We start from the raw sequence: 22,358 nt of genomic DNA, 5'->3' as shown, positions 1-22,358 counted from the left end.
ACTTGATTATGGAGCTTGAGGTGAAAGAACCCCTAATGGTCAGTGACCACAGGATGACAGATTTCAGCCTGCAGGTTGAGAGGAAGAAACTGGAATCAGATGTAACAGTATAACAATTCAGTAAAGATAACCACAAAGACATAAGGGTGAACCTGGCCAGAACTGATTGCAAGGACAGCCCAGCAGGGAAGACAATGGAGCAGCAATGGCAGGAATTTTGGGGGGGCATAACAGAAATTCATCACAAGGAAGAATAAATATACGAAGGAGGAGAGGACAAGGCAACCATGGCTGATAAGGAAAGTCGGGGACAGCATACAAGCAATCTCGGTGAAAATTAGTGAGAAACCAGAGGTTTGGGAGGCTTTTACAAATCAGCAGAGGATAACTAAAGAAGCAATAAAGGGGTGGGGTGGGGTGAGATGAAATATGAGAGTAAACTAGCTAATAATATTAAAGAAGACTGCAAGTTTTTTAAAAAAGATATCTAAAAAAGGTAAGAGAGTCAAGAATTGATGTTGGACTGCTGGTACATGAGGCTAGAGTAGTAGTAATTGGGATCAAAGAAATGGTGGATGAACAATGTAGATACTTCATCTCAATTTTCATAGTGGAAGACACCTGAAGCATACCTGAACTTCAACAGAGTCAGAGGTGAGTGTAGTGGTTATCACTAGGTCAATACCTGGTATGTTGGCACTTGTAGTATTAAGGCTGGAGCCCTGATTCAGAATTTGATCATTGCTGATAGTCAATGTGGCAGCACTAGGTTGATTATTCACTGATGTTTCCAATTGGATCCCTCCATTCATTTCACCACTACCAGTGCTGCCATGCTGCTGAATGATATCCTGACCTTATAGGGAAAGAGAAAGAAAGGGTTAGAAATTTTGAAATAATCTTGAAAAGCTCAAAATAATAAATTAGACATTTTCAAAACTGATTTATTATATTTTAATTTTCCTCTATAATTTCACTTCAAATAACGTGAATGGATTAATTCACACTCATTACAAACACTTTGTAATTATAGTTATGGATATAAGACAGTGCAAAGTTAGTGTTTGCTGTGTATGTGCCAAGTATGATGAACTGTCTTTTAACAGTCTGATCACATGACATCATGATGCTGTCAGCAGCCATGAAACAGCTTCATCTAACCTTGCTGCCTGCAGAATGAACACCTCCCTAATAAAGCTTCTACTGCTGTTAAACACTTGGGTCTCCTGATTCTTTGTGAAATGCAATGCAAATGGAAAACTGCCGACAAGGAAAAAAACTGCTTTGAGATCCACTAGGTAAATCCCACTAATGCTTTGAAGAAAACACAATCATGATCCTTACAGCAGACCTTGGAGGCACTTCAATAAATATAAGAAATTAAAACACTCCATCACGTATCAAATTAGGTACAGTCAGCGAGACATCAAAAAAAAATTAACTCTCCAGAAAAACCTCACTACAATCTTCACCCTGAAGGGCCACTAAGCATCAAGAACACTATCTGGAGGATATATACTGAGCTAGAGGTATAGACTTGAAGAAACAGAAATACCTTGTTTCAAATGGAAAGAAAAGGAGGAAATGCTAAAAATTAAAGCAGATATAGTCATCGATGTTGCGCCACCCTGTGAAACCAATCTGAAGCCCATCTAACTTACACTATTTCATTTTTGTCTATATGTCTGTCTAATGACCTTTTAAATGCCCTTAAAGTTGGCAAGTCTACTACTGTTTTACCTTTGATGTCTGTCATATATCTATCACCCCTCAATTTAAAGCTATGTCCCCTCATTCTAACCATCACTATCTGAGGAAAAAAAGACTCTCACTGTCCACCCAATCTAATTCTCCGATTGTCTTATATGTCTCAATTTAAGTTGCCGCTCAACCTTCTTCTCTCTAACGAAAACAGCCTCAAGTCTCTCAGCCTTTCCTTGTAAGACATGCCCTCCATACCAGGCAGTATCCTAGTAAATCTCCTCTGAACCCTTTCCAAAGCTTCCACATCCTTCCTACAATGCGGTGACCAGAACTGTATGCAATACTCCAAGTACGCCATACCAGAGTTTTGTACAGCTGCAGTATAACCTCATGGTTCCGAAACTCAATCCCTCTGCTAATAAAAGCTAACACACTGTATGCTTTCTTAACAACCCTATCAACCTGGGTGGCAACTTTCAGGGATCTATGTACCTGAACACTGAGATCTCTCTGCTCATCTATACTACCAAGAATCTTACCATTAGCCCAGTACTCTGCATTCCTATTACTCCTTCCAAAGTGATTCACTTCACACTTTTCCACATTAAACTCTCAGCCTAGCTCTGCAGCTTATCTATGTTCCTCTGTAATCTACAAAACCCTTCATCACTATTCACAACTCTACTGATCTTAGTGTCACCTGCAAATTTACCAACCCATCCTTTTACACCCTCATCTAGGTCATTTATAAAAATGACAAACAGCAGTGAACCCAAAATAGATCCTTGCAGTACACCACTAGTAACTGAACTCCAGGATGAACATTTCCCATCAACCACCATATTCTGTCTTCTTTCAGCTAGCCAATTTCTTATCTAAACCACTAAATCACCCCAATCCCATGCCTCTGTATTTTGTGCAATAGCCTACCATGGGGAACCTTATCATATGCCTTATTGAAATCCATATACACCACTGCAACCGCTTTACCTTCATCCACCTGTTTGGTTACCTTCTCAAAGAACTCAGTAAGATTTGTGAAGCACGACCTACCTTTCACAAAACCATGTTGACTATACCTAATCAACTTATTCCTTTCTAGATGATTATAAATCCAATCTCTTATAACTTTTTCCAACATTTTAGCCACAACCAAAGGAAGACTCACAGGTCTATAATCACCAGGGTTGTCTCTACTCCTCTTCTTGAGCAAGAGAACAACATTTGCTATCCTTCAGTCTTCTGGCGCTATTCCTGTAGACAATGACGACATAAATATCAAAGCCAAAAGCTCGGCAATCTCCTCCCTGGTTTCCCAGAGAATCCTAGGATAAATCCCATCCTGTTCAGTGAACTTATCTATTTTTACACTTTCCAAAATTGCTAACACCTCCTCCTTGTGAACCTCAATCCCATCTAGTCTAGTAGCCTGAATCTCAGTGTTCTCCTTGACAACATTATCTTTTTCTAGTGTGAATACTGATGAAAAATATTCATTTAGTGCTTCCCCCATCTCCTCTGACCCCACGCACAACTTCCCACTACAATCTTTGATTGGCCCTAATCTTTTATTTCTGGTATACCTATAGAAAGCCTTAGGGTTTTCCTTGATCCTATCTGCCAATGACTTCTCATGTCCCCTCTTGGTTCTTAGCTTCCTCCTTAGGAAGTTCCTGGCTAACTTGTAACTATCAAGTGCCCTAACTGAGCCTTCACATCTCATCCTAATATAAGCCTTTTTCTTCCTCTTGACAAGAGATTCAACTTCTTTAGTAAACCATGGCTCCCACACTCTATAACTTCCTCCCTGCCTGACAGGTATATACTTATCAAAGACCCACAGTAGCTTCGCCATCCTATGCATCCTAAATCTTGCCTTATCGCATCGTAATTGCCTTTCTCTAGCTATAACTCTTGTCCTGCGGTGTATACCTATCCCTTTCCATTGCTAAGTAAATACAACTGAATTGTGGTCACTATCACCAAAGTGCTCACCTACTTCCAAATCCAAAACCTGGCTGGGTTCTTTACCCAGTACCAAATTTAATGTGGCCTCACCCCTTGGTGGCCTCTCTACATACTATGTCAGGGAACCCTCCTGCACACACTGGACAAAAACTGATCCATCTAAAGTACTTGAATTTTAGTATTCCTAATCAACATTTGGAAAGTTGAAATCCTCAATAACAATCCTGTCACTCTTGCTCCTATTGAGAATCATCTTTGCTATCCTTTCCTATACATCTTTGGAACTATTCAGAGGCCTATAGGAAACTCCAAATAGGGTGACCGCTTCTTTCTTGTTTCTAACCTCAGCCCATACTACCTCAGTAGACAAGTCCTCAAATATCCTTTCTGCAACCATAATACTGTCCTTGATGAACAATGCCATACCCCCTCCCCTTTTACCATCTTCTCTGTTATTTAAAATATGAACAATCCAGAAGAGATTACTGATAGAAAAGAACCTAGACTTAAAGAAAGCATTGGATACAGCCGCCAGGGAAGCTCAACCATACAAGTTCACAAAATGGCAACTGAGAAACACCATCAATACAGCCATCAATATGGAAAAATAGATCAGCAGCAACTTGTTGATATAAAGAAGCTGTACGTAAAAGCTGCTAGAAAAAAAGGGCAAGTAAATGAACAGGCGTGTTTGAGAAGGAAATCTGAACAACACACAGCCAAAGTACAGAATTAATTAACTTAATTAAGAGGGGTAAAACATGGTAGGACAGCTCCAAGTTGGACTCTGCTCCTCTTTCCGATGTGGAAAGCTGGGCACATTTCCAATGCCTGGGATCTGCATGTATGCATGAAGTGCCTCCAACTGCACCTCATGGAAGCTCGAGTTTTGGAGTTGCAGCAGAGTCTGGGAACACTGAAGCGATTGTAAGGTGGACAGTATCGTGGATAGCACGTATTGGTGGTCACACAACAGACTCAGGCAGCAAGGGAAGACGTGAACACCAGGCAGAGCAGGAAGGCTATTCCTCTACAAAACAGACATACCGTTTTGGATACTGTTAAGGAGAATGGCCTCTCAGGGAATAACAGAGGCAGTCAAATTCATGGCACCATGGTTGGCTCTGCTGCAGAAGGAGAGATCAAAAGGCATAGAAATGCTGTAGTTCTAGGGGGTTCAATCATAAGGGAAATATATAGCATTCCAGTGGCTGCAAAGGAGAGTCCAGGATGGTGTGTTGCCTTTCTGGCATTAGGGTCCTGGATGTCTCGGAGCATTTGCAGTACATTTTGGAGATGGGAGCGGGAGAACAGTCAGTGGTTATGGTATGCATTGATACTAATGACATAGGTTTTAAAAAAGAGCTAAGATCCTGGAAACAGCATATCAAGAACCAGAAAGAAATTTGAAATTCAAAAAGTAGTCATCTCAAGATTACTAACAGTGCCACAAGCTAGTCAGGGTAGAAACAGCAGGATATATAGGATGAACATCTATGATGTGACTGAAAAGTTAGTGCAAGGGAGAGGTTTTCAGATTCATGAGGCATTGGGACTGGTTCTGGGGGAGGTGGGACCTGGACAGGGCTGGGACTGATGTCCTTTGGTGCTGGTGGGCATGGTGGTACTTGGTAGAGTGGTTGGAGAGGCTTTAAACAAGTGTGGCTGGGGAATGGGAACCAGAGGAATCGGGCAGTAGCTGCAAAAATGACTAAAAACAAGAATAAGAACAGGCAGAGAAATGCTGCTGAAAAGATCAGGGAGGTGGTCGAAAATGCATGTGTTTCAATGCAAGAAGTATAATAGGCAATGCAGATGAACTCAGAGCTTTGGTTAGTACTTGGAACTATGACATTATTGTGACTACAGAGGCCTGGCTGAAAGAGGACAGGACTGGCAGGTGAATGTCACAGGATTTAGATGTTTCAGGTATGATAGAAAGGGATGTAAAAGGGTTGGGGAAATTTCATTGCTGTACTGAGAAAGGATACATCAGAGGACTCGTGCAGCGAAGCAATTTGAGTAGAACTAAGAATAGGAAAGGTGAAATCACAATGTTGGGGGTATACTACAGGCCAAGGCAATGTGAGGACTGCAAATGCTGGGGAGTCAGAGCCGAAAAGTGTGGCACTGGAAAAGCACAGCAGATCGGGCAGCATCAGAGGAGCATGAGAATTGGCATTTCAGGCATGAGTCCTTCATCAAGAATGCACAGGGAAGGGGGCTGAGAGATAAATAGGAGATAGATAGGAGGGTGGGAGTAGGGCTGGAGGGCAGGTGCTACATGGATGCAGGTGAGGGGGTGATTATGATAGGTCGGTGGGGAAGGTGGAGCGGATAGGTGGAAAGGAAGATGGACAGGTAGGACAGGTAAAGAAGGTACCGCTGAGTTGAAGGGTTGGATCTGGGGTGAGGTGGGGAGGGAAGGGAGATTTGGAAACCAGTGAAGCTGACATTGATGCCTTGTGGTTGAAGGGTCCCAAGGCGGAAGCTGAGGTGGTCTTCCTTCAGTTGTAGGGTGGCTTAGATTTGGCAGTGGAGGGGGCCCAGGCCATGCATGTCCTTGGTGGAGTGGGAGGGGGAGTTGAAGTAGTCGACCACAGGCTGGTGGGGTTGTTGAGTGCGTGTGTCCCAGAGGTGTTCCCTGAAATGCTCCCCAAGTTGACATTCTGTCTCCCCAATGTAGAGGAGACCACATCGAGAGCAATGGACACAGGAGATGAGGTGGGTGGATGTGCAGAACAATCACTGCCGGATATGAAGAATCCTCTGGGGCCTTGGATGGAGGTGAGGGCGAAGACATGGGTGCAGGTTTTACACCTCTTGCAGTGGCAAGGGAAGGTGCCGGGTGCAGAGGGTGGGTTGGTGGGGGGGGATGGACTTCACGAGTGAGTGACGGATGGAATGGTCTCTGCGGAATGCAGATAGGGGTGGAGAGGGAAATATGTCTCTCATGGCGGGATCTGATTGTAGGTGGCAGAAATGGCAGAGGATAATGTGCTGTATCCACATATTAGTCGGGGGGGGGGGGGGTGCCGAGGACCAGGGGTTTTATCCTTGTTGCGGTTGGAAAGATGGGGTTCAAGGGCAGAGATGCAGCAAGTGGAGGAGATGTGCTGGAGGACACTTGATCTCGTGGGAGGGGAAATGGTTGTCCTGGAAATAGCAGGCCATCTGGGATGTCCTGGAGTGGAAGTGGTCCGCCTGGGAGCAGGGAGCAGAGGTGGAGGAATTGGGATGTCTAAAGCTGAACAAAACTTAACATATCCAATTACCTCCTTATATGTGTTGGTGAGATCATGCCTCACTGAGGGAAACAGATTGATGTTGTTTACATGGACTTCAGTAAAACCTTTGACAAGGTCCCTCATGGCAGACTGTTACAAAAGGTAAAGTCACATGGTATCAGGGTGAGCTGACAAGTTGGATACAGAACTAACTTAATCATAGAAGAGAGAGGGTAGCAGTGGAAGGATGTTTATCGGAATGGAGAGCCAAAGGGCCTGTTCCTGTGCTGTATTGTTCTTTGTTCTCTTTCTTCAAATGGGTTGACTACAAGCAGCCCTTACATAAATATTTTCTACTTAGAACACTCTGGTAACAGCAGAAAACATTAAGAGATAAACTAGAAATGATCCACTCATATCAAAAGTGATGGACATGGTGCTTCATGGCAAAATCACAGGAACAACCCCAAAACTTGTGGCCATATGTCACAGAAAAGCTAAAACTGTCCATACAAGCAGGATGTTTGTGACGGAATAAGGGCCATTAGTCCACCCCAGGGAAGGAAATGTGTGTTAAACCAACTACACAAAGGTCACATTTACACAGAGAATGAAGGAGATAGCCAGATGCTATTTTTTGGTAGTCAGGGCTCGACTCCGAAAGTAAGCAGTAGGCAAGATGATGTGCAATTCATACAAGAATTTCCAACTCACCTCCATTAAGCCATTATATCAATGGGAATGGTCAGGAAGGTCATGGCAAAGAGTCCATATTGACCAGATCTTTTGACGGTCCAATGTTTTTCATTGTGGTTGACGCACATACTAATTAGCATAAGGTTGCCATCACAGAGATGACATTTCAGAGGAAACCATTGGAAGACTGCAGAAGATTTTTAACAGACACATCGACCTGGACCCCACATACAAATCACTGCAGCTGAAACTGACACCCGGAAGCGGCAAGAACAAACCAATATAAATACCGGAAGAAACATCAAAGCAGCGCTTCACACGAGGCTCCAACAGCACTGATGATGTTCCCTAGCCAGGGAACGAAACGTTTGCAGCAAAAACTTCCAGCTCAGCGAGCAGAACCACAACAACTGCAGAAGATCTTTGCAAGGATTGATTCTTTAGAACAATTCGATAGTGAAAAATTGTCCACAATTTAAATCACAATTGTTTACTGGCTGTCTAAACCTGAACAAAATTTAACATATCCAATTACCTCCTTATCACCTGACTTCAAATGGCTTGCCAAAGGTTTGTTCTGACAGCGAAACATTTCTGAAGGAATGTCATGTTTTCTAAAAAAGATCAAGAAGTGTTGGCAAGGAATTACACTGCTGGCAAAAAGTGGATGCCAGCCATCATTGTAGCACAGACTGGACCAGGGTGCTGCACTGCACAGATGAGAGGTGATGCAGTATGGAGAAGGTATGTAGATCAACTGCTGGCAACCAATCCTACTGGAATGAATGTGCTAGGAACGACATTAATAGAATATCCTTATATAGCTATACCAAACTGGAACATCTGAGGGAAACACTGCCTTAGTTAAGGATATCATGACGTTATGTGAACTTCTGAACATTCAGTCGTCCCAAACATCAGATGATGTTTCTGATACACCCAAAACACCAGAGCTTAAAGCTAACGAGAAAAATAAATACCTGAACAGTGCCAACAGCCACATAGAAATCGATGTTCTCTGGAACATCTTAAGTATGAACTGTTGGATACATGTAAAACTTATGAATGCTTTGACTGCAGGAACCTTTGATGTAAAGGGGAGGGATGCTATGGATTTGTGTAAGATTGGTGAACTGTCACTTTAACAGTCAAATCATATGATATGGGGATGTTGTCATCAGCCATTTTGCACAGGAAACAGTTTAGAATCTTGCTGTCTGTAAAGGCAGCACCTCTTTATGAAAGATCCTGCTGTTGTTAAACACTTCAGCCTCCTGGTATTTCTTAAAATCTAAGAGTTTCCACACATGGAAATTTGCTCTTGATATCTACTAATCAGAAAAAAAGCCTTGAAGACTCTTTCGGTTACTTCCAACAATTATCATGCAATCTCGTGATATATTCACACTTTCCAAAAGGATTCAAAGCAAAGCAAAATATGGCAGACACTGGAAATCTCAATAAAAACAAAGTGCTGGAGAAACTCAGCAACTCTGGCAGCATCTGTGGAGAGAGAACCAGAATTAACAGTTCGAGTCCAATGATTCTTCTTAAGAACTGTTGAGTTCCAAAGCATGGTTGTTAACATGAACACAAATGGTGCCAGACTTGCAGAGTTTCTCTAGCATTTTCTGTTTTGTTTTGATTTGAAGCACATGTTGGAGTGTTGTTCCATTGCTCCACAATGACACAGCAGTGCTTTTGACATGCACTGCTACTGTCATAGAGTTACACAGACCCACAGATTTCAAATAATAGTTGAGGAAGCTGTACAGCAAATGCACCAATGTAACATCAAAATTCACAAGTATTCAACCATCAGCTAAAAAGCTGCACTTGAAAGGCGAAGAATAACTCAAGCAACTTGAACTGAACACTAATGCAATTTGATAGCTGCAGCTGTTCACGTGAGCTCAAAGGCAGTGAAAATATTCCAAATTATTCAATTCATCAACCTTGCAACCAAATAAATTATGACGCTAAAGTTACTTCCCACAAATAAGAGTTATTATTTTGGCAGTGCACACTCTAAATGGAAATCATTGTTGCCAGTAATAATTATTTAACCTCTAACCTTTAAGAAATAGTCAGCATCAGAATAATAATTCCTTCAAAACAGATGCAGATGAGTTTTATTTAAGTTTAACATGCTAGTTGACATGTCAGAGAATAGGGAACTTCTAATGAAACTGTTCTTAAACCAATCATGAGAATGCAATAACTTTAGCACAATCATGGACTGCAATTGAATGTACACTTATTATTTTCCCCATTAATAAAATCTCACTAAAAATAGTTCCACTTCACAGCAAATCATATACCGATGTTATTACTGTGTACCAAAATCATTCCAATTGTAAAATCATCCAAAACAATGTCTTTTTTCTTGTGTGTACAATGGGAATGTCATATGTTGTAAGATCAGAGGTGTAATAGTGTTAATCCTAATTATAAAGCTAGCTTTCCTGTTTGCCGTATTTCTTAACCTTGACACCTCTTTATAACATAGGGCAAAAATCTACTTAGTGTTCTTGATGCAGTTAAATTGTAAATTTGATCATTATAAAGTAGCTTGCAATGTTGTATGCCTGGGCATTGTAAAATGTTGCACATTAAAGCACAGAGCTGTAAAAAAAAAGGAATTTCTGATCAATTTCCTCTATTAAATGTAAATGAAATGTAAATCATGAGTTCATTTTCCATGATTTTGCAACATTTGCTATGCATGGGAGATCTAGAACAATCTTCTCCAGTAAATCTGTTCTTTTTAAGCTTTGTCAGGTACAGCACTATCTGTCTTGCTACCCATCCAATACACCCCCAGAGTTAGAGATTACTTGGGCACAAACTTCAAGTGAAGAAATTTTCTGAACTTTCTCCTGAACCCTCAAAAGCAATTGCATTATTAAGAACACAATCCATGGTTATTAATTCTGATTTGGTACACTCCCCACTGCAAGTGGGTTTTACTAATGCCACCGTATCTATAATTAGCACGACAAAATGGCTGCACAATATTATTTGGCAGAGTTGGGAGAAGAGAACTTGACTCTGAGTTCTGGGTATATGGAAGCATAATTGATACATTTGACATACTTGGCGAAATTCACTGCCAGACATATATTGATCTACATTGTGAAGAATCATCACGGGGCCTGAAACATTGCCTCTGCTTTCTCTCCATGATGTTGCCGAATCTCCAGGTACTCTACTCGAGTTTCAAGTTTTCAGCATTCTCAGTTCTTTGTTTTTGTTGGGTATTAATCTACATTTCCCTGTTTTGATACAGTCTACATAGAATTACTTTGCATATAATTTACAGCAAAGAAACAGCCATTTGCTAAAAATAGTTCATGCTATTATTTATGTTTTGCATGAATTGCCTCCTACCTTACTTCATTTCACTCTATCAGTACATCTTTCTATTTATTTAGTTTTTATCTGCTTATCTAGCTTCTCTTTATTGCATCCATGTTCACCTCAACTACTTCTTTTGACAATGAGTTCCACATTTTTATTATTGTAGTTTCTTTGAATTTCTTGTTGAATTTAGTGCCTACCTGACATTTATGGTCCGTCGTTTTGGTCTCCCCATAAGCAGAAGCAACTTTTTTTTATATTTCTCTTGTAGAATCCTTTGATAAGATCTCAAATTTGATATTTTTTTGAAAGGCTCACTGAATCTCAAGGTTATTCAGCCATTCCTGATAGTTATAATCTCTCAATTCTGGTAGGTTGCTTGTGAATTTTATTTGTACCTTCTTCAGTACCTCTACATCCTTTCTAATGTATGCACATAATTAGTTGCCTGATCAAACTGGTATATATTTTTAACTGGACTGTTTGTCAATTCTATCCTTCCAGTGAATACGCATATTAAGTTTTTGCCATAGTTTTATTTGCTAAATTAGTCTAATTTTGTTGATGTCTGATAAAACTAGCAATGGAACAAAAATTATAGTGGCAAAAGTATAAAAACAGTCACTCATTTATGCAGATATCATGCAGTCCCTTAAGGCTAATACAAACCTGATATTGTGAGTGATATCTCTTGTGGTGTTCCTGTTGGATTGGCACAAGTGGCATTGGTAGCTTGTGCTAATACCTGACTGAGGTTAGAATTATTAATCGTCAGCGTCATTTCCTGTTTACCACTAGAACTTGAGGCAAGTTCTGGGGACTGAGAGATATCTTGTGTTCCTAAGAGATAAAACAAAAGGAAGAATTTTTATGTGCAGCATTAGACATATAAAAAATGCTTCTGTACAGTTAAAGATAACCTGTCATTGATTATTAAAAGCAAAGTATAATCAGATTTCCAGCATCTGCAGTAAACAGAAAGTGCTAGAGAAAATCAGTAGGTCCAGCAGCATTCATGGAGAGTGAAGCAGTTATACATTTCAAATCCAGCATGACTCCTTCAGTTCCAAAGAAGAGTTATACTGGACTTGAAATGTCAACCCTGCCTGACTCTCTACAGAAGCTTTGTTTTATTGCCATTGATTAATATGGAATTTCCACAAAGTGGTTAATCCTTCATGAAAGTTCAAGGGACAAAAAAGTAACGTAAAAGCACAAGATACGGATGTTGCCTGAAAAATTCATGAACTAATTTATTCAGAATGATCTCGCTATAAAAAGGAATTTAATGTTCACCATAAGATATCTCCTTGTGGGTTGGTATCTAAACAGGAAGGCAACAATAATTCAACATTAATTGGCTTAACTAATATTTCTATATGGAAATATAAGGAGTTCTTATGATGTTGGAAGTATGGCACAAGAATAAATATGCATTAATGCAGTATCTTCAACACCTCAAGACATCCTGAAGTATCTTCAAAAGTGTAGCCAACACCGTTGTAATGTTGGCAAACTTGGCAGTCATAATGTGAATAGCAAGGTCACCACAAGTGGTATTGGGAAAAGGGACCAGTTAATCTGTATTGGCATCACTTTCAGTGTAAATGCTGGCCAGGATGCTGAACACAGGAGTTCTGCTACCTTCGAATAGTGTCAGACCTTTTCTACGCACCTAGGCAAGTACATAGGGTCATGGGTTTAACAACTAGGCCTAAAGACTGCACGTTCCACAGTGCAGTATTCTTACAGTACCGCACTGAAATGTTATGCTAGAATGTGTGGGATCAAATCTCTTGTGGGACTGAATCCACAACTTTTTGAATCACAGTTCACATTGAGGTAAGACCCTGCATCTGAACTTAAGCTGAAGTCCTCAACAGCATCATTTCTTTTCACTAATACCTCACCTGGATAAATGTGATGAAACAAAAATTATGACTGGCTCCATCAGAGATTTTGAAATATGTAGTGAGTAAGTAATTGATTCAAGACTCAAGTGTGCTAACTTTAAGGGCTGTTTTTGGAATAAATGTTAATATTTACAGCCAACTTAGAGTCTTAGAATTTCGTGATCTTCTATACAGAACCTGCTGATAATAATGTGTGCTAAACAATGAAGTTTCATTATAATCCTCAATCATAAGTATCCCTTGCACTGAAGATCAAAACACTAATCAATGAAAATGGAGAAAAGGAAAATATTTTTATTGAAAAGGGTAGAATATGGGCATACACCAAATTTCACAGGAATAGGAGTAAGGCATTCCCAGCCTGTTTAATCATTCAACAAGTCATGGCTGATATGTATTGCCCCACACTCTGGGATACCAAATGTCAGCATAATATTTGAGTTATCTGTTTCAAAACATTAAAAATTCTTATATTGTTCAATGGATGGGTGCAAGAAGGATGCTTGCCCTGGCTGTCGTGACTAGAATCAGAGAGACAGTCTCAGAATAAGTGGCAGACCATCTAAAGCCGAGGGGAGATGAATTTTTTTTCAAACGGAGGATGATAAGTCGTTGGAATTCTCTGCCAGAGACATCTGTTGGAGCTCAGGTGTTCAGAAACTTCAATAAAGATTGACAGATTTTTTTTATTTTAAAAGACAAAGTCTTTGGGTATAGTCCAGGAAAATGCTGGTCCTATTTTCTATATTTCTGGGAGTACAGTACCCACTGAGTAGAATTGAGGTAAGGAGTGTCCAGTTACTCTCACATAATCCTGGATGGCTATCTAAATGTTGTGCTGACAGTTTGCTATTGATGGGATGAGGAGATCTTGATAATAATACCTTTTAAAAGAAGTGTCTTTTTGTTGACTACTAAACTATACCATATTCTGAAATAAACTTCAATTCAGTATTAATACAAAGAAACTTTGGAGAATGACCATGCACAATGAAAAGAACTACTGATATGCTTCTAGTAACTATAAAAATCTTAAATAAAATCAAAGTGCTGAAGATACTCAACAGGCCTATGGAGAGAAAAACAGAGTTAATATTTCAAGTCAGATATGACTTATCATTGGAACAGCCTTTGCCTTCACAACCTGCTTTGCCTCCTGGTTCAAACTTGATAGCAAAACCCCTGTACAGCAGTTAAAACTAAATATGCTTAGCCTGGTGCAAGCAGAAGCAGCCATGTTACCCAAAAAACAGATCAATTTCAAGATGACTTGAAAGAGTCCCTTCAACACTTTTTAAAAATGGTGTGGCAAAGGAGCAGTGCTCCATGAGACATTTGGGCAATTACAATTATCAACTATTGTTGGACAATTTCCCAGTATTTCATCAAATGACCACTTGCCCTAAATTACTTATGACTAAACATTCTTGTGCAACATATTTTCAACATTTTTACAATTAATGAAATAATACTTTCTTTCCCTATTTGTTTGCAAATTCTGCAATGCTGTAAAATGGATGTGTCCACGTCGATGTTCAATTTAAAGTATAAAGGCAGACAAGCTTCACGTGGATTTGGTAACTGTACTTATTGTTAGGAATCTAATTGTGCAGGAGTATTGAGAAACACAAAAGAAAAAGGTTACAGATTGCATCAGACATCGTTTCGCTATTGTAGAGATGAGAAAAAAAAACAACCAACACTCAAATACTACAATTTCAGACAATTAATCAGTTTGCTTGTCCATCTCAGACTGAAAATAACAATATTACATGTCAATAATAGTATAAAAGTTATATTTCAAAGATATATAATGTAAAATGTCACTAAAATAGGACAGTCCCTAGCAGTAAATCTCTCTGTTATGTTGCTGCTTCCCAACACACATTCCGAAATGGTCTGTCGCAGGACGTATAAATTCTTACTTTTTTCAGTCCAGAAACTCAATTTTCAATGTCACATAGTAAATTTGGACCAGAGTACGGAACACAAAAGCTTAAAATAATCACAAATATCCTTCATGCCAGAATCCAAAACTGTCTAATTAGTCTGAAAGTCTAGGTTCCAACTAAGAGCATGTCATAACTGGCATAGCTAATGCACATATTACCATAATTTTGTCCCTTTCAGTGTGAGAAAGATTTTCCATAATTTTCATATATTTACCAAATTTAAAAAAGAGTATTGAGTTTGCTGTGTTGATAAAGCAAATTGTTCGGAAAAATATTCTTTTATATGATAACAAAGTTATGCAGAGCTTCTTAAGAGTTTTCAAGCATAACTGTTTATTTTCTTCGAGATAACTGACAAACAAGTTTAGCATTGTCAAAAGGGAAATTAAAATTTAGACGTTCAATGTAAATGCCAAATGAGATGAATATTTCTCACCTGAACTGCTCGTCAGAACATTCTCTTGTTCAGTCAGACTTCCCATTGCCATGGTAGTTGATGACGATACTGTTGGTTGCATTGGCAGACTGCTGAGTGGCTGGATGACCACATTAGCAGGCACTGTATTATCTGTTGCTTGGAGAGTCCCAGCTTGCTGTGCTAGGTTTGTTTCAGTAGTTATTTGTTGAGGGAGTATATTGCCTTGTTGCAACGTCTGCTGCAAAATGCTTGAATCAATCTGCAGCAAGAGGAAAAAAAAATCCAGTAAAATACTGATGAGTCATAGGTTAATTAAAAAGTCAGTTTGCTCATTCAGATCAAGCATAAACAATTCAAAGATATCTAATTTACTAATAAATTTATTAAAAGTAGAGTAGTTGAAAAATACACATTTAAATACACAGGGAAAATCTGAATGGAGAAGTTTGCTTAAGGCTCAGGAGGCCATCTGGCCTAATATGTCGATTTCCTGTGATTAACCTAAACTTTATTTTTATACATTCAGAAGTGTTTGCATGCTCTATGTATTTTTAAAATTGTTAATGTTTCCTGTTTTTATGGATCCTGGCATTTCAGAGCTGTTCACATTGCACAAATTACATCAGTTGCGTGTTTATGCTCCTACTCCATGCTTAGCCTGCACTACTGCCATTAACAATAACAATAAAAGCAAGATGTTGCAGATGCTGGAGATTTGAAATAAAAACAGAACATGCTGGAGAAACTCATCTGATTTGGCAACATTTATGGAGAGAGAAAAAAAGGATTTATAATTTTTGAGTCCAATACAACTCTTAGAACGTAGAACATAGAAAAGTACAGCACAGAACAGGCCCTTAGGCCCACGATGTTGTGCCGAGACTTAATCCTACTGCAAAATATAGTAACTTAACCTACGCACCCCTCAACTCACTTCTACCCATGTGCATGTCCAGCAGTCACTTTAATGTCCCCAGTGACTTCGCTTCCACCACCACAGCTGGCAACGCATTCCATGCATTCACAACTCTCTGCGTAAAGAACCTACCTCTGATGTCTCCTTTATACCTTCCACCTAATATCTTCAAAATTTGACTTCTCATACCAGTCAATCCTGCCCTGGGGAAAAGTCTCTGGCTATTGACACTATCTATTCCTCTCATTATTTTGTACACCTCGATCAGGTCTTCTCTCTTCCTCCTCCTCTCCAGAGAGAAAAGTCCGAGCTTATTCAACCTTTCTTCATAAGGCAAGCCCTCTAGTCCAGGCAGCAACCTGGTAAACCTTCGTTGCACCCTCTCCGTAGCCTCTGTATCTTTCCTACAGTAGGGCGACCAGAACTGGACACAATATTCCAAGTGTGGTCTCACTAGGGACTTGTAGAGCTGCAGCAAAACCTCGCGGCTCTTAAACACGATACCCCTGTTAATGAAAGCCAAAACACCATATGCTTTCTTTACAACCCTATCCACTTGGGTGGCAACTTTGAGGGATCTATGTACTTGCACACCCAGACCCCTCTGTTCCTCCACACTGCCAAGAATTCTGTCTTTAATCCTATATTCGAGTTCGACCTTCCAAAACGCATCACTTTGCATTTATACATCACTTCGCATTTATCCAGGTTGAACTCCATCTGCCATTTCTCAGCCTAGCTCTGCATCATGTCTACGTCGCGCTGCAGCTGCAGTAGCCCTCTATACTATTGACGACACCTCCAACCTTTGTGTCATCTGCAAATTTACTAACCTACCCCTCAACCTCCCATCCAAGTCATTTATGAAAACTACAAAGAACAGAAGCCCAAGAACAGAGCCCTGCAGGACCCCATTCAACACTGTCAGCCAGTCAATTCTGAATCCAGAGAGCCAAATCTCCCTGTATCCCATACTTTCTGACATTATGAATGAGCCTTCCATGGGGAACCCTATCAAATGCCTTGCTGAAATCCATATACACCACATCCTCTACTCAACCATCGTCGACCTGTCTTGACACCTCCTCAAAGAACTCAGTAAGATTTGTGAGGCATGACCTGTCCCTCAAAAAGGCATGTTGACTGCTTTTAATCTTCTTTGGAATTTGTTCTTAACAATAGCAACGTCTACTTAACCTAAAGTGCCTTTAATATAGGCAAAGTAGAGAAGCATTAATAAGCAAACTTTGACACCAAGCTACATGGGATATGAACTAAAATGACCAAAAGCTTGTTTGGAAATAGGTTTTAAGATGTATCTTAAAGGGACAAAGAGTGTTAGGGAGGTGAGGAAATTTAGTAAAGGAATTTCAGAACTTTGGGCCCAGGCAGCTGAAAGAATAACCACCACAAAATCACACAAGTGGTTACAATGCAGAAGGAAACCATTCGCCCTATCTTGCTTGCACTTGCTCATTAAATGAGCATCATTACCTCATGGTACTGGCACAAATTAAAATCAAGCAAGTACAAGAACCCAAATTGATGAGTAGTTATCCTGGAAGGTTATGCTTCTGGAGATTGGAGGGAAATAGAGAGGTGAGCCAATATAAGGACTTGAAAACAACTGAGTGTTTCAAACGGAGATGTTGCTTGACCAAGGACCACCAAGGATTAGTGAGCATGGGGTGGGGGAGCTGAATTTGCTGTCCTTACAGATGACAAAAATTTGTATAATTTAAAAGTTAATAAAGGGTAGAATGTGGGTGTCAAATTTTACTTTTTAATGTTCCTCTACCTTGTGATTTTTACCAAGTGCATGTTGAATTTTGATAGTGAAGTATTGAAATTATCTCAAAGATATCTTGGCCAGTAACTTCAATAGTGCTTGCCATTTGCAGGTAATTAAGCCTCAAATATGACTTGATGGCATCAACGATGCACTCATTATGAGCCATTAGTGAGATGATTACAATACTGCCAGAGATAATAAAAACTTTGTCCTCCAAGTTCATTTCTGAAACACTGTCCCCTCTGCACATACAAATGAAGGATTTTAACTTTTATCTGACACTCTCATGAGAATATTGCGCTGACTGGAGCTGGTGTTCAGGAAAACAGATTTACATGCAGCCTTAAAAGGGACCATTTCAGGCAACAAGCAACAAAGTCAAAGTCAGTATTTTAAAAATAACTTAACATTGGGTGGATGGGTTGAGGGTGGGGAGGTGGGGGATTGGTGGTTGCACATTGTGGTTAATGCTTCTCCCAGTTCTACAATCAAACCACACAAGTCACAACCAGCATTGCTCCTTTACTGATACTTTGTAACTCGGATCCATTCTCCTGTGCCCTTATAAAGGACTTAATCATGGGCCACTGTGACATTGAGCGTAGTACCATCTTTAAGCACTCAGCATCATAAATCTATCAGATTGCACGAGGGTTGGAAGATTATTCCCTCCACTGCTGTAAAGTTTCAACGTACCTATTCACAAGCATGCAAATGAAAGATTCCAATATTTAAACTAATGCTTCTTAGCAATAAAACCTGACTGTGCCGATTGGGTAAACTCGTGCTAATGGAAGCCCAGTAACGAAAAACAATGTTATTGAAGTTCATTATAGCAACAGTAATGCCACACTTCATACCTGTAGTGTGATGTTGTTTATATTGCTGGGGTCAATTCCAGAGATTTGGACATTCTGCCCAACCAAGTTAGCAGAAGCAAGTTGTAGCTGTATTCCTTCAAGAGTGGCAAAGCCAGCATCAGTAAGTGACAATGTCAAATCACCTCCAGCTGCCAAATAAATTAAAGGATACAAACAATTTATTTTGTGAGGAAAATGGCACACACTGTAATGAATATACATTAAAATATGATTAAATATTTTCTGCAATTAACAGACCTCAAACACATCGGATTTGGTGCTTGGTAAAAAGTTGTGAAATTAGTTTAGAGATTAAAAGGATTAATAACAAGAAAATCAGACATTGCTGGAAAACCTCAAGGTCTGGCAGCAACTGTGGAAAGGAGGCAGAGTTCAGGTTTCAGGTCCAATGACTGTTCTTCAGAACGGAAAAGGATTAATAGGCATTACTGGATCATAGGAAGACAAGTTACACTGTTCTTTTTAAATGGGGAGAGACAAAAGTCTGTAGAGGAGCCAAAAGATTTGGATATCAATGCACACACATTGCTAAAAGCTTAAGGACAGGTACAAAATAAAAGGTCTTACTGTGATCGCAGAAGCATTTCATAAGGTTTAAGTGAAATAAACATACATTAGACATTTTGACAATCAAAATCAGCTTGAAAATAGAACACAGAACTGTGGATGTTGGAAATTTGAAACAGAAACAGAAATTGCTGATGCAATTCAGCAGGTCTGGCAGTATCTCTGGGAAGGTAGAGTTAATGTTTCAAGCCCAATGATTCTCCATCAGAACACTGAAAATAGATCGGAGTTACCAGAATTAAAAAACTTGATTTCAAATATTCTCTGAGTTTACAGCTGCCCAAGCATCGATTCCTGATGCTTCATTAACTCCAATGAAATAAACCACTTAATGCTACTGTCTACACATGTACCTTTTCACATCAACACCCTCTCCCCCCGACACACATACACATCAAAAGCTTAACTTTCCTAAGGATGTACCATAATCTTTGAAACTAAATTTTACTATCCTGAAATGCTAAATTGAAATCTATGATTTTTTATACTGAAATCAATTACACTGAATCAACTAGTGTTACTGAATCATTGTTATCGGTATTCTTTTTGTAATTATGTTAATAACTGTCTTACTCTGAACAAAATAACAACGGCAAGATGAAGTATTTTTTGCTACTGATGTATCAAGCATTCATATTTATTCTCATCTCTGAGGTGGGTTAAACTTGCTTCAGCAAAAAAAAAACACTTATAGTTCCGGTTGGTGCCAGATTAGCTTTTTTAATTACACTGATATACACACACAAGTTTTGATAAGGGTCAAATTTGGTATCATATACTTATCAGCTTAGAAGCAAAGTTCAGCAGATACATTATTTGTACATTGCAAATGATGCATTAAGACGATCTTTCAATAATAAGAAACAAATACTGTAAAAAGGTGGAAGCATTTATGCAAACACTGCCCATAAAAAGATTTACTCAAAGTATAAATGATGAATTTGAGCTGATTTAGTTCCGCTAAACATGGCAACAACTCTGTCCAAATTTTATGGAAAATTGAAGTTTAATATATTGCTGATTGGTACAGATGGACAAACATTATGACATCTCTGTTCCTTTAATGAAGGAAGAAATTAATGATTATGAAGAGGGCAGTCTCTTTCTGCTAATCATTTAGCATCAAAATAAAATGCTTATTCACCTCCGATGAGGATGTTAATTCATCTTGATTACAGGATACCTAGCTTTTGGTTAGGTTGGAGATTACAAATGTGATGCACAAGGCAGCACAATTGATCAGGATGGGTTTTATGGATGAGAGGGTATTTTCCTGTTTTTTTTATTTCTTTTGTTCATTCATGGGATGTGGTCATTGCTGACTGGGCAGCATTTAGTGACCATCCCCAATTGTCCTTGGGCGGCACGGTGGCACAGTGGTTAGCACTGCTGCCTCACAGCGCCAGAGACCCGGGTTCAATTCCCGCCTCAGGCGACTGACTGTGTGGAGTTTGCACGTTCTCCCTGTGCCTGCGTGGGTTTCCTCCGGGTACTCCGGCTTCCTCCCACAGTCCAAAGATGTGCGGGTCAGGTGAATTGGCCATGCTAAATTGCCCGTAGTGTTAGTTAAGGGGTAAATGTAGGGGTATGGGTGGGTTGCGCTTTGGCGGGTCGGTGTGGACTTGTTGGGCCGAAGGGCCTGTTTCCACACTGTAAGTAATCTAATCTAAAGGTAGTTGTGAGTTTCTTGAGCAGCTGCAGTCCATTTGATATAGATACATACACAATGCCATAGGGAGGGAGTTTCAGAATTTTGACCCAGTGATACTGAAGGAACAGAAATATATATCCAAGTCTGGATGATGAGTGACTTGGAACTTATAATTGGTGGTGTTCCCATGTCTCTGTTATCTTTGTCCTTCTAGATGTTAATGATTGTGGGTTTGGATGATATTATCTAAGAAGAAACTGAGGACTGCAGATGCTGGAGATCAGAGTCGAGTGTGTGGGGCTGGAAAAGCACAACAGGTCAGACAGCACTCAAGGAGCAGGAGAATCAACGGTTCAGACAGAAACCCTTCATCAGGAATCGAAGCAGCTTTGCTGAATTCCTGCAATGCATCTTGTAGATGACACACTCTACTGCTACTAAGCATCGGTGGTGTAGGGACTGAATATTTGTGGATGGGATGCATTCAGATAGGTGCTTTGTCCTCTATGGTTTCAAGCTTTTGTAGTGTTGTCAGAGCTGCAATCATTTGAGGGCAAGTGGATAATATTCCTTCACACTTGACTGGTGTCTTGACAATGGTGAACAGGCTTTGGGGAGTCAGGAGATATGTTACTTGCTGCACTGTGGGCAGTATAGTGACTCAGTGGTTAGCTCTACTGACTCATGGCGCCAGGGACCCAGATTTGATTCCAGCCTTGGGTGAATGTTTGTGTGGAGTTTGCACTTCCTTCCTGTTGCCATGGGCTTCTGCAGAATGCTCCAGTTTCCTTCCACATTCCAAAAGACGTGCAGATTAGGTGGAATGGCCATGCCACATTACCAGTCACCAGGGATGTGCAGGCTAGGTGGGTTAGTCATAGTAAGTGCAGGGTTACAGGGATAGGATGGGGTCTTGAGTCTAGGCGGGATGCTCCTCAGTGGGTTTGGCAGACCTGATGAGTTGAATAGCATCTTTCAGGATTATCCAGATGATTGGGATAAGGGAGTTCCAATTGTACTTTTTGCAATCAGAGATGCACCAAATGAATCGAACAAATTCAGTCCATTTGAATTTAATTTTTGGGCATGAAGTAAGAGGGCCGTTAAAATTGATTAAGGAGAAATTAATAAATCTGAATTCAGAGACCACCCATTTGGACTATGTGTCCAATTTTAGAGAATGATTAAATAAAGCTGTAGAGTTGGCTAGGCAGCGTTTAAAAGTATCACAGGATACAATGAAACAGGAAGCGGATAAGAAATCACAAATTCACAATTTTGCAAATGGTGATAAAGTGTTGGTGTTACTTCCA

At 39.9% G+C, this 22,358-nt stretch overlaps 1 protein-coding gene across 2 annotated transcripts in view; it reads right to left on the bottom strand.

The window, feature by feature from the left end:
* Positions 1–22,358, bottom strand: part of LOC132813309 (zinc finger protein 236-like) — a 162,713-nt gene that overhangs the window by 25,545 nt on the left and 114,810 nt on the right. For both annotated transcript variants that reach the window (XM_060823121.1, XM_060823124.1), the window contains exons 23-26: positions 18,807–18,955; positions 15,257–15,497; positions 11,625–11,795; positions 686–856 (exon numbers count right to left, since the gene is read on the bottom strand). In XM_060823121.1, coding sequence (XP_060679104.1) covers positions 686–856; positions 11,625–11,795; positions 15,257–15,497; positions 18,807–18,955 — 732 coding nt within the window. The remainder of the gene's footprint in view (positions 1–685; positions 857–11,624; positions 11,796–15,256; positions 15,498–18,806; positions 18,956–22,358) is intronic.

The sequence above is a fragment of the Hemiscyllium ocellatum genome, chromosome 4 (genome assembly GCF_020745735.1).
Source record: "Hemiscyllium ocellatum isolate sHemOce1 chromosome 4, sHemOce1.pat.X.cur, whole genome shotgun sequence".
NCBI classification, from domain to species: domain Eukaryota; kingdom Metazoa; phylum Chordata; class Chondrichthyes; order Orectolobiformes; family Hemiscylliidae; genus Hemiscyllium; species Hemiscyllium ocellatum.
Note: the sequence above shows the minus strand (reverse complement) of the source record. Positions and strands in the feature narration are given on the sequence as shown.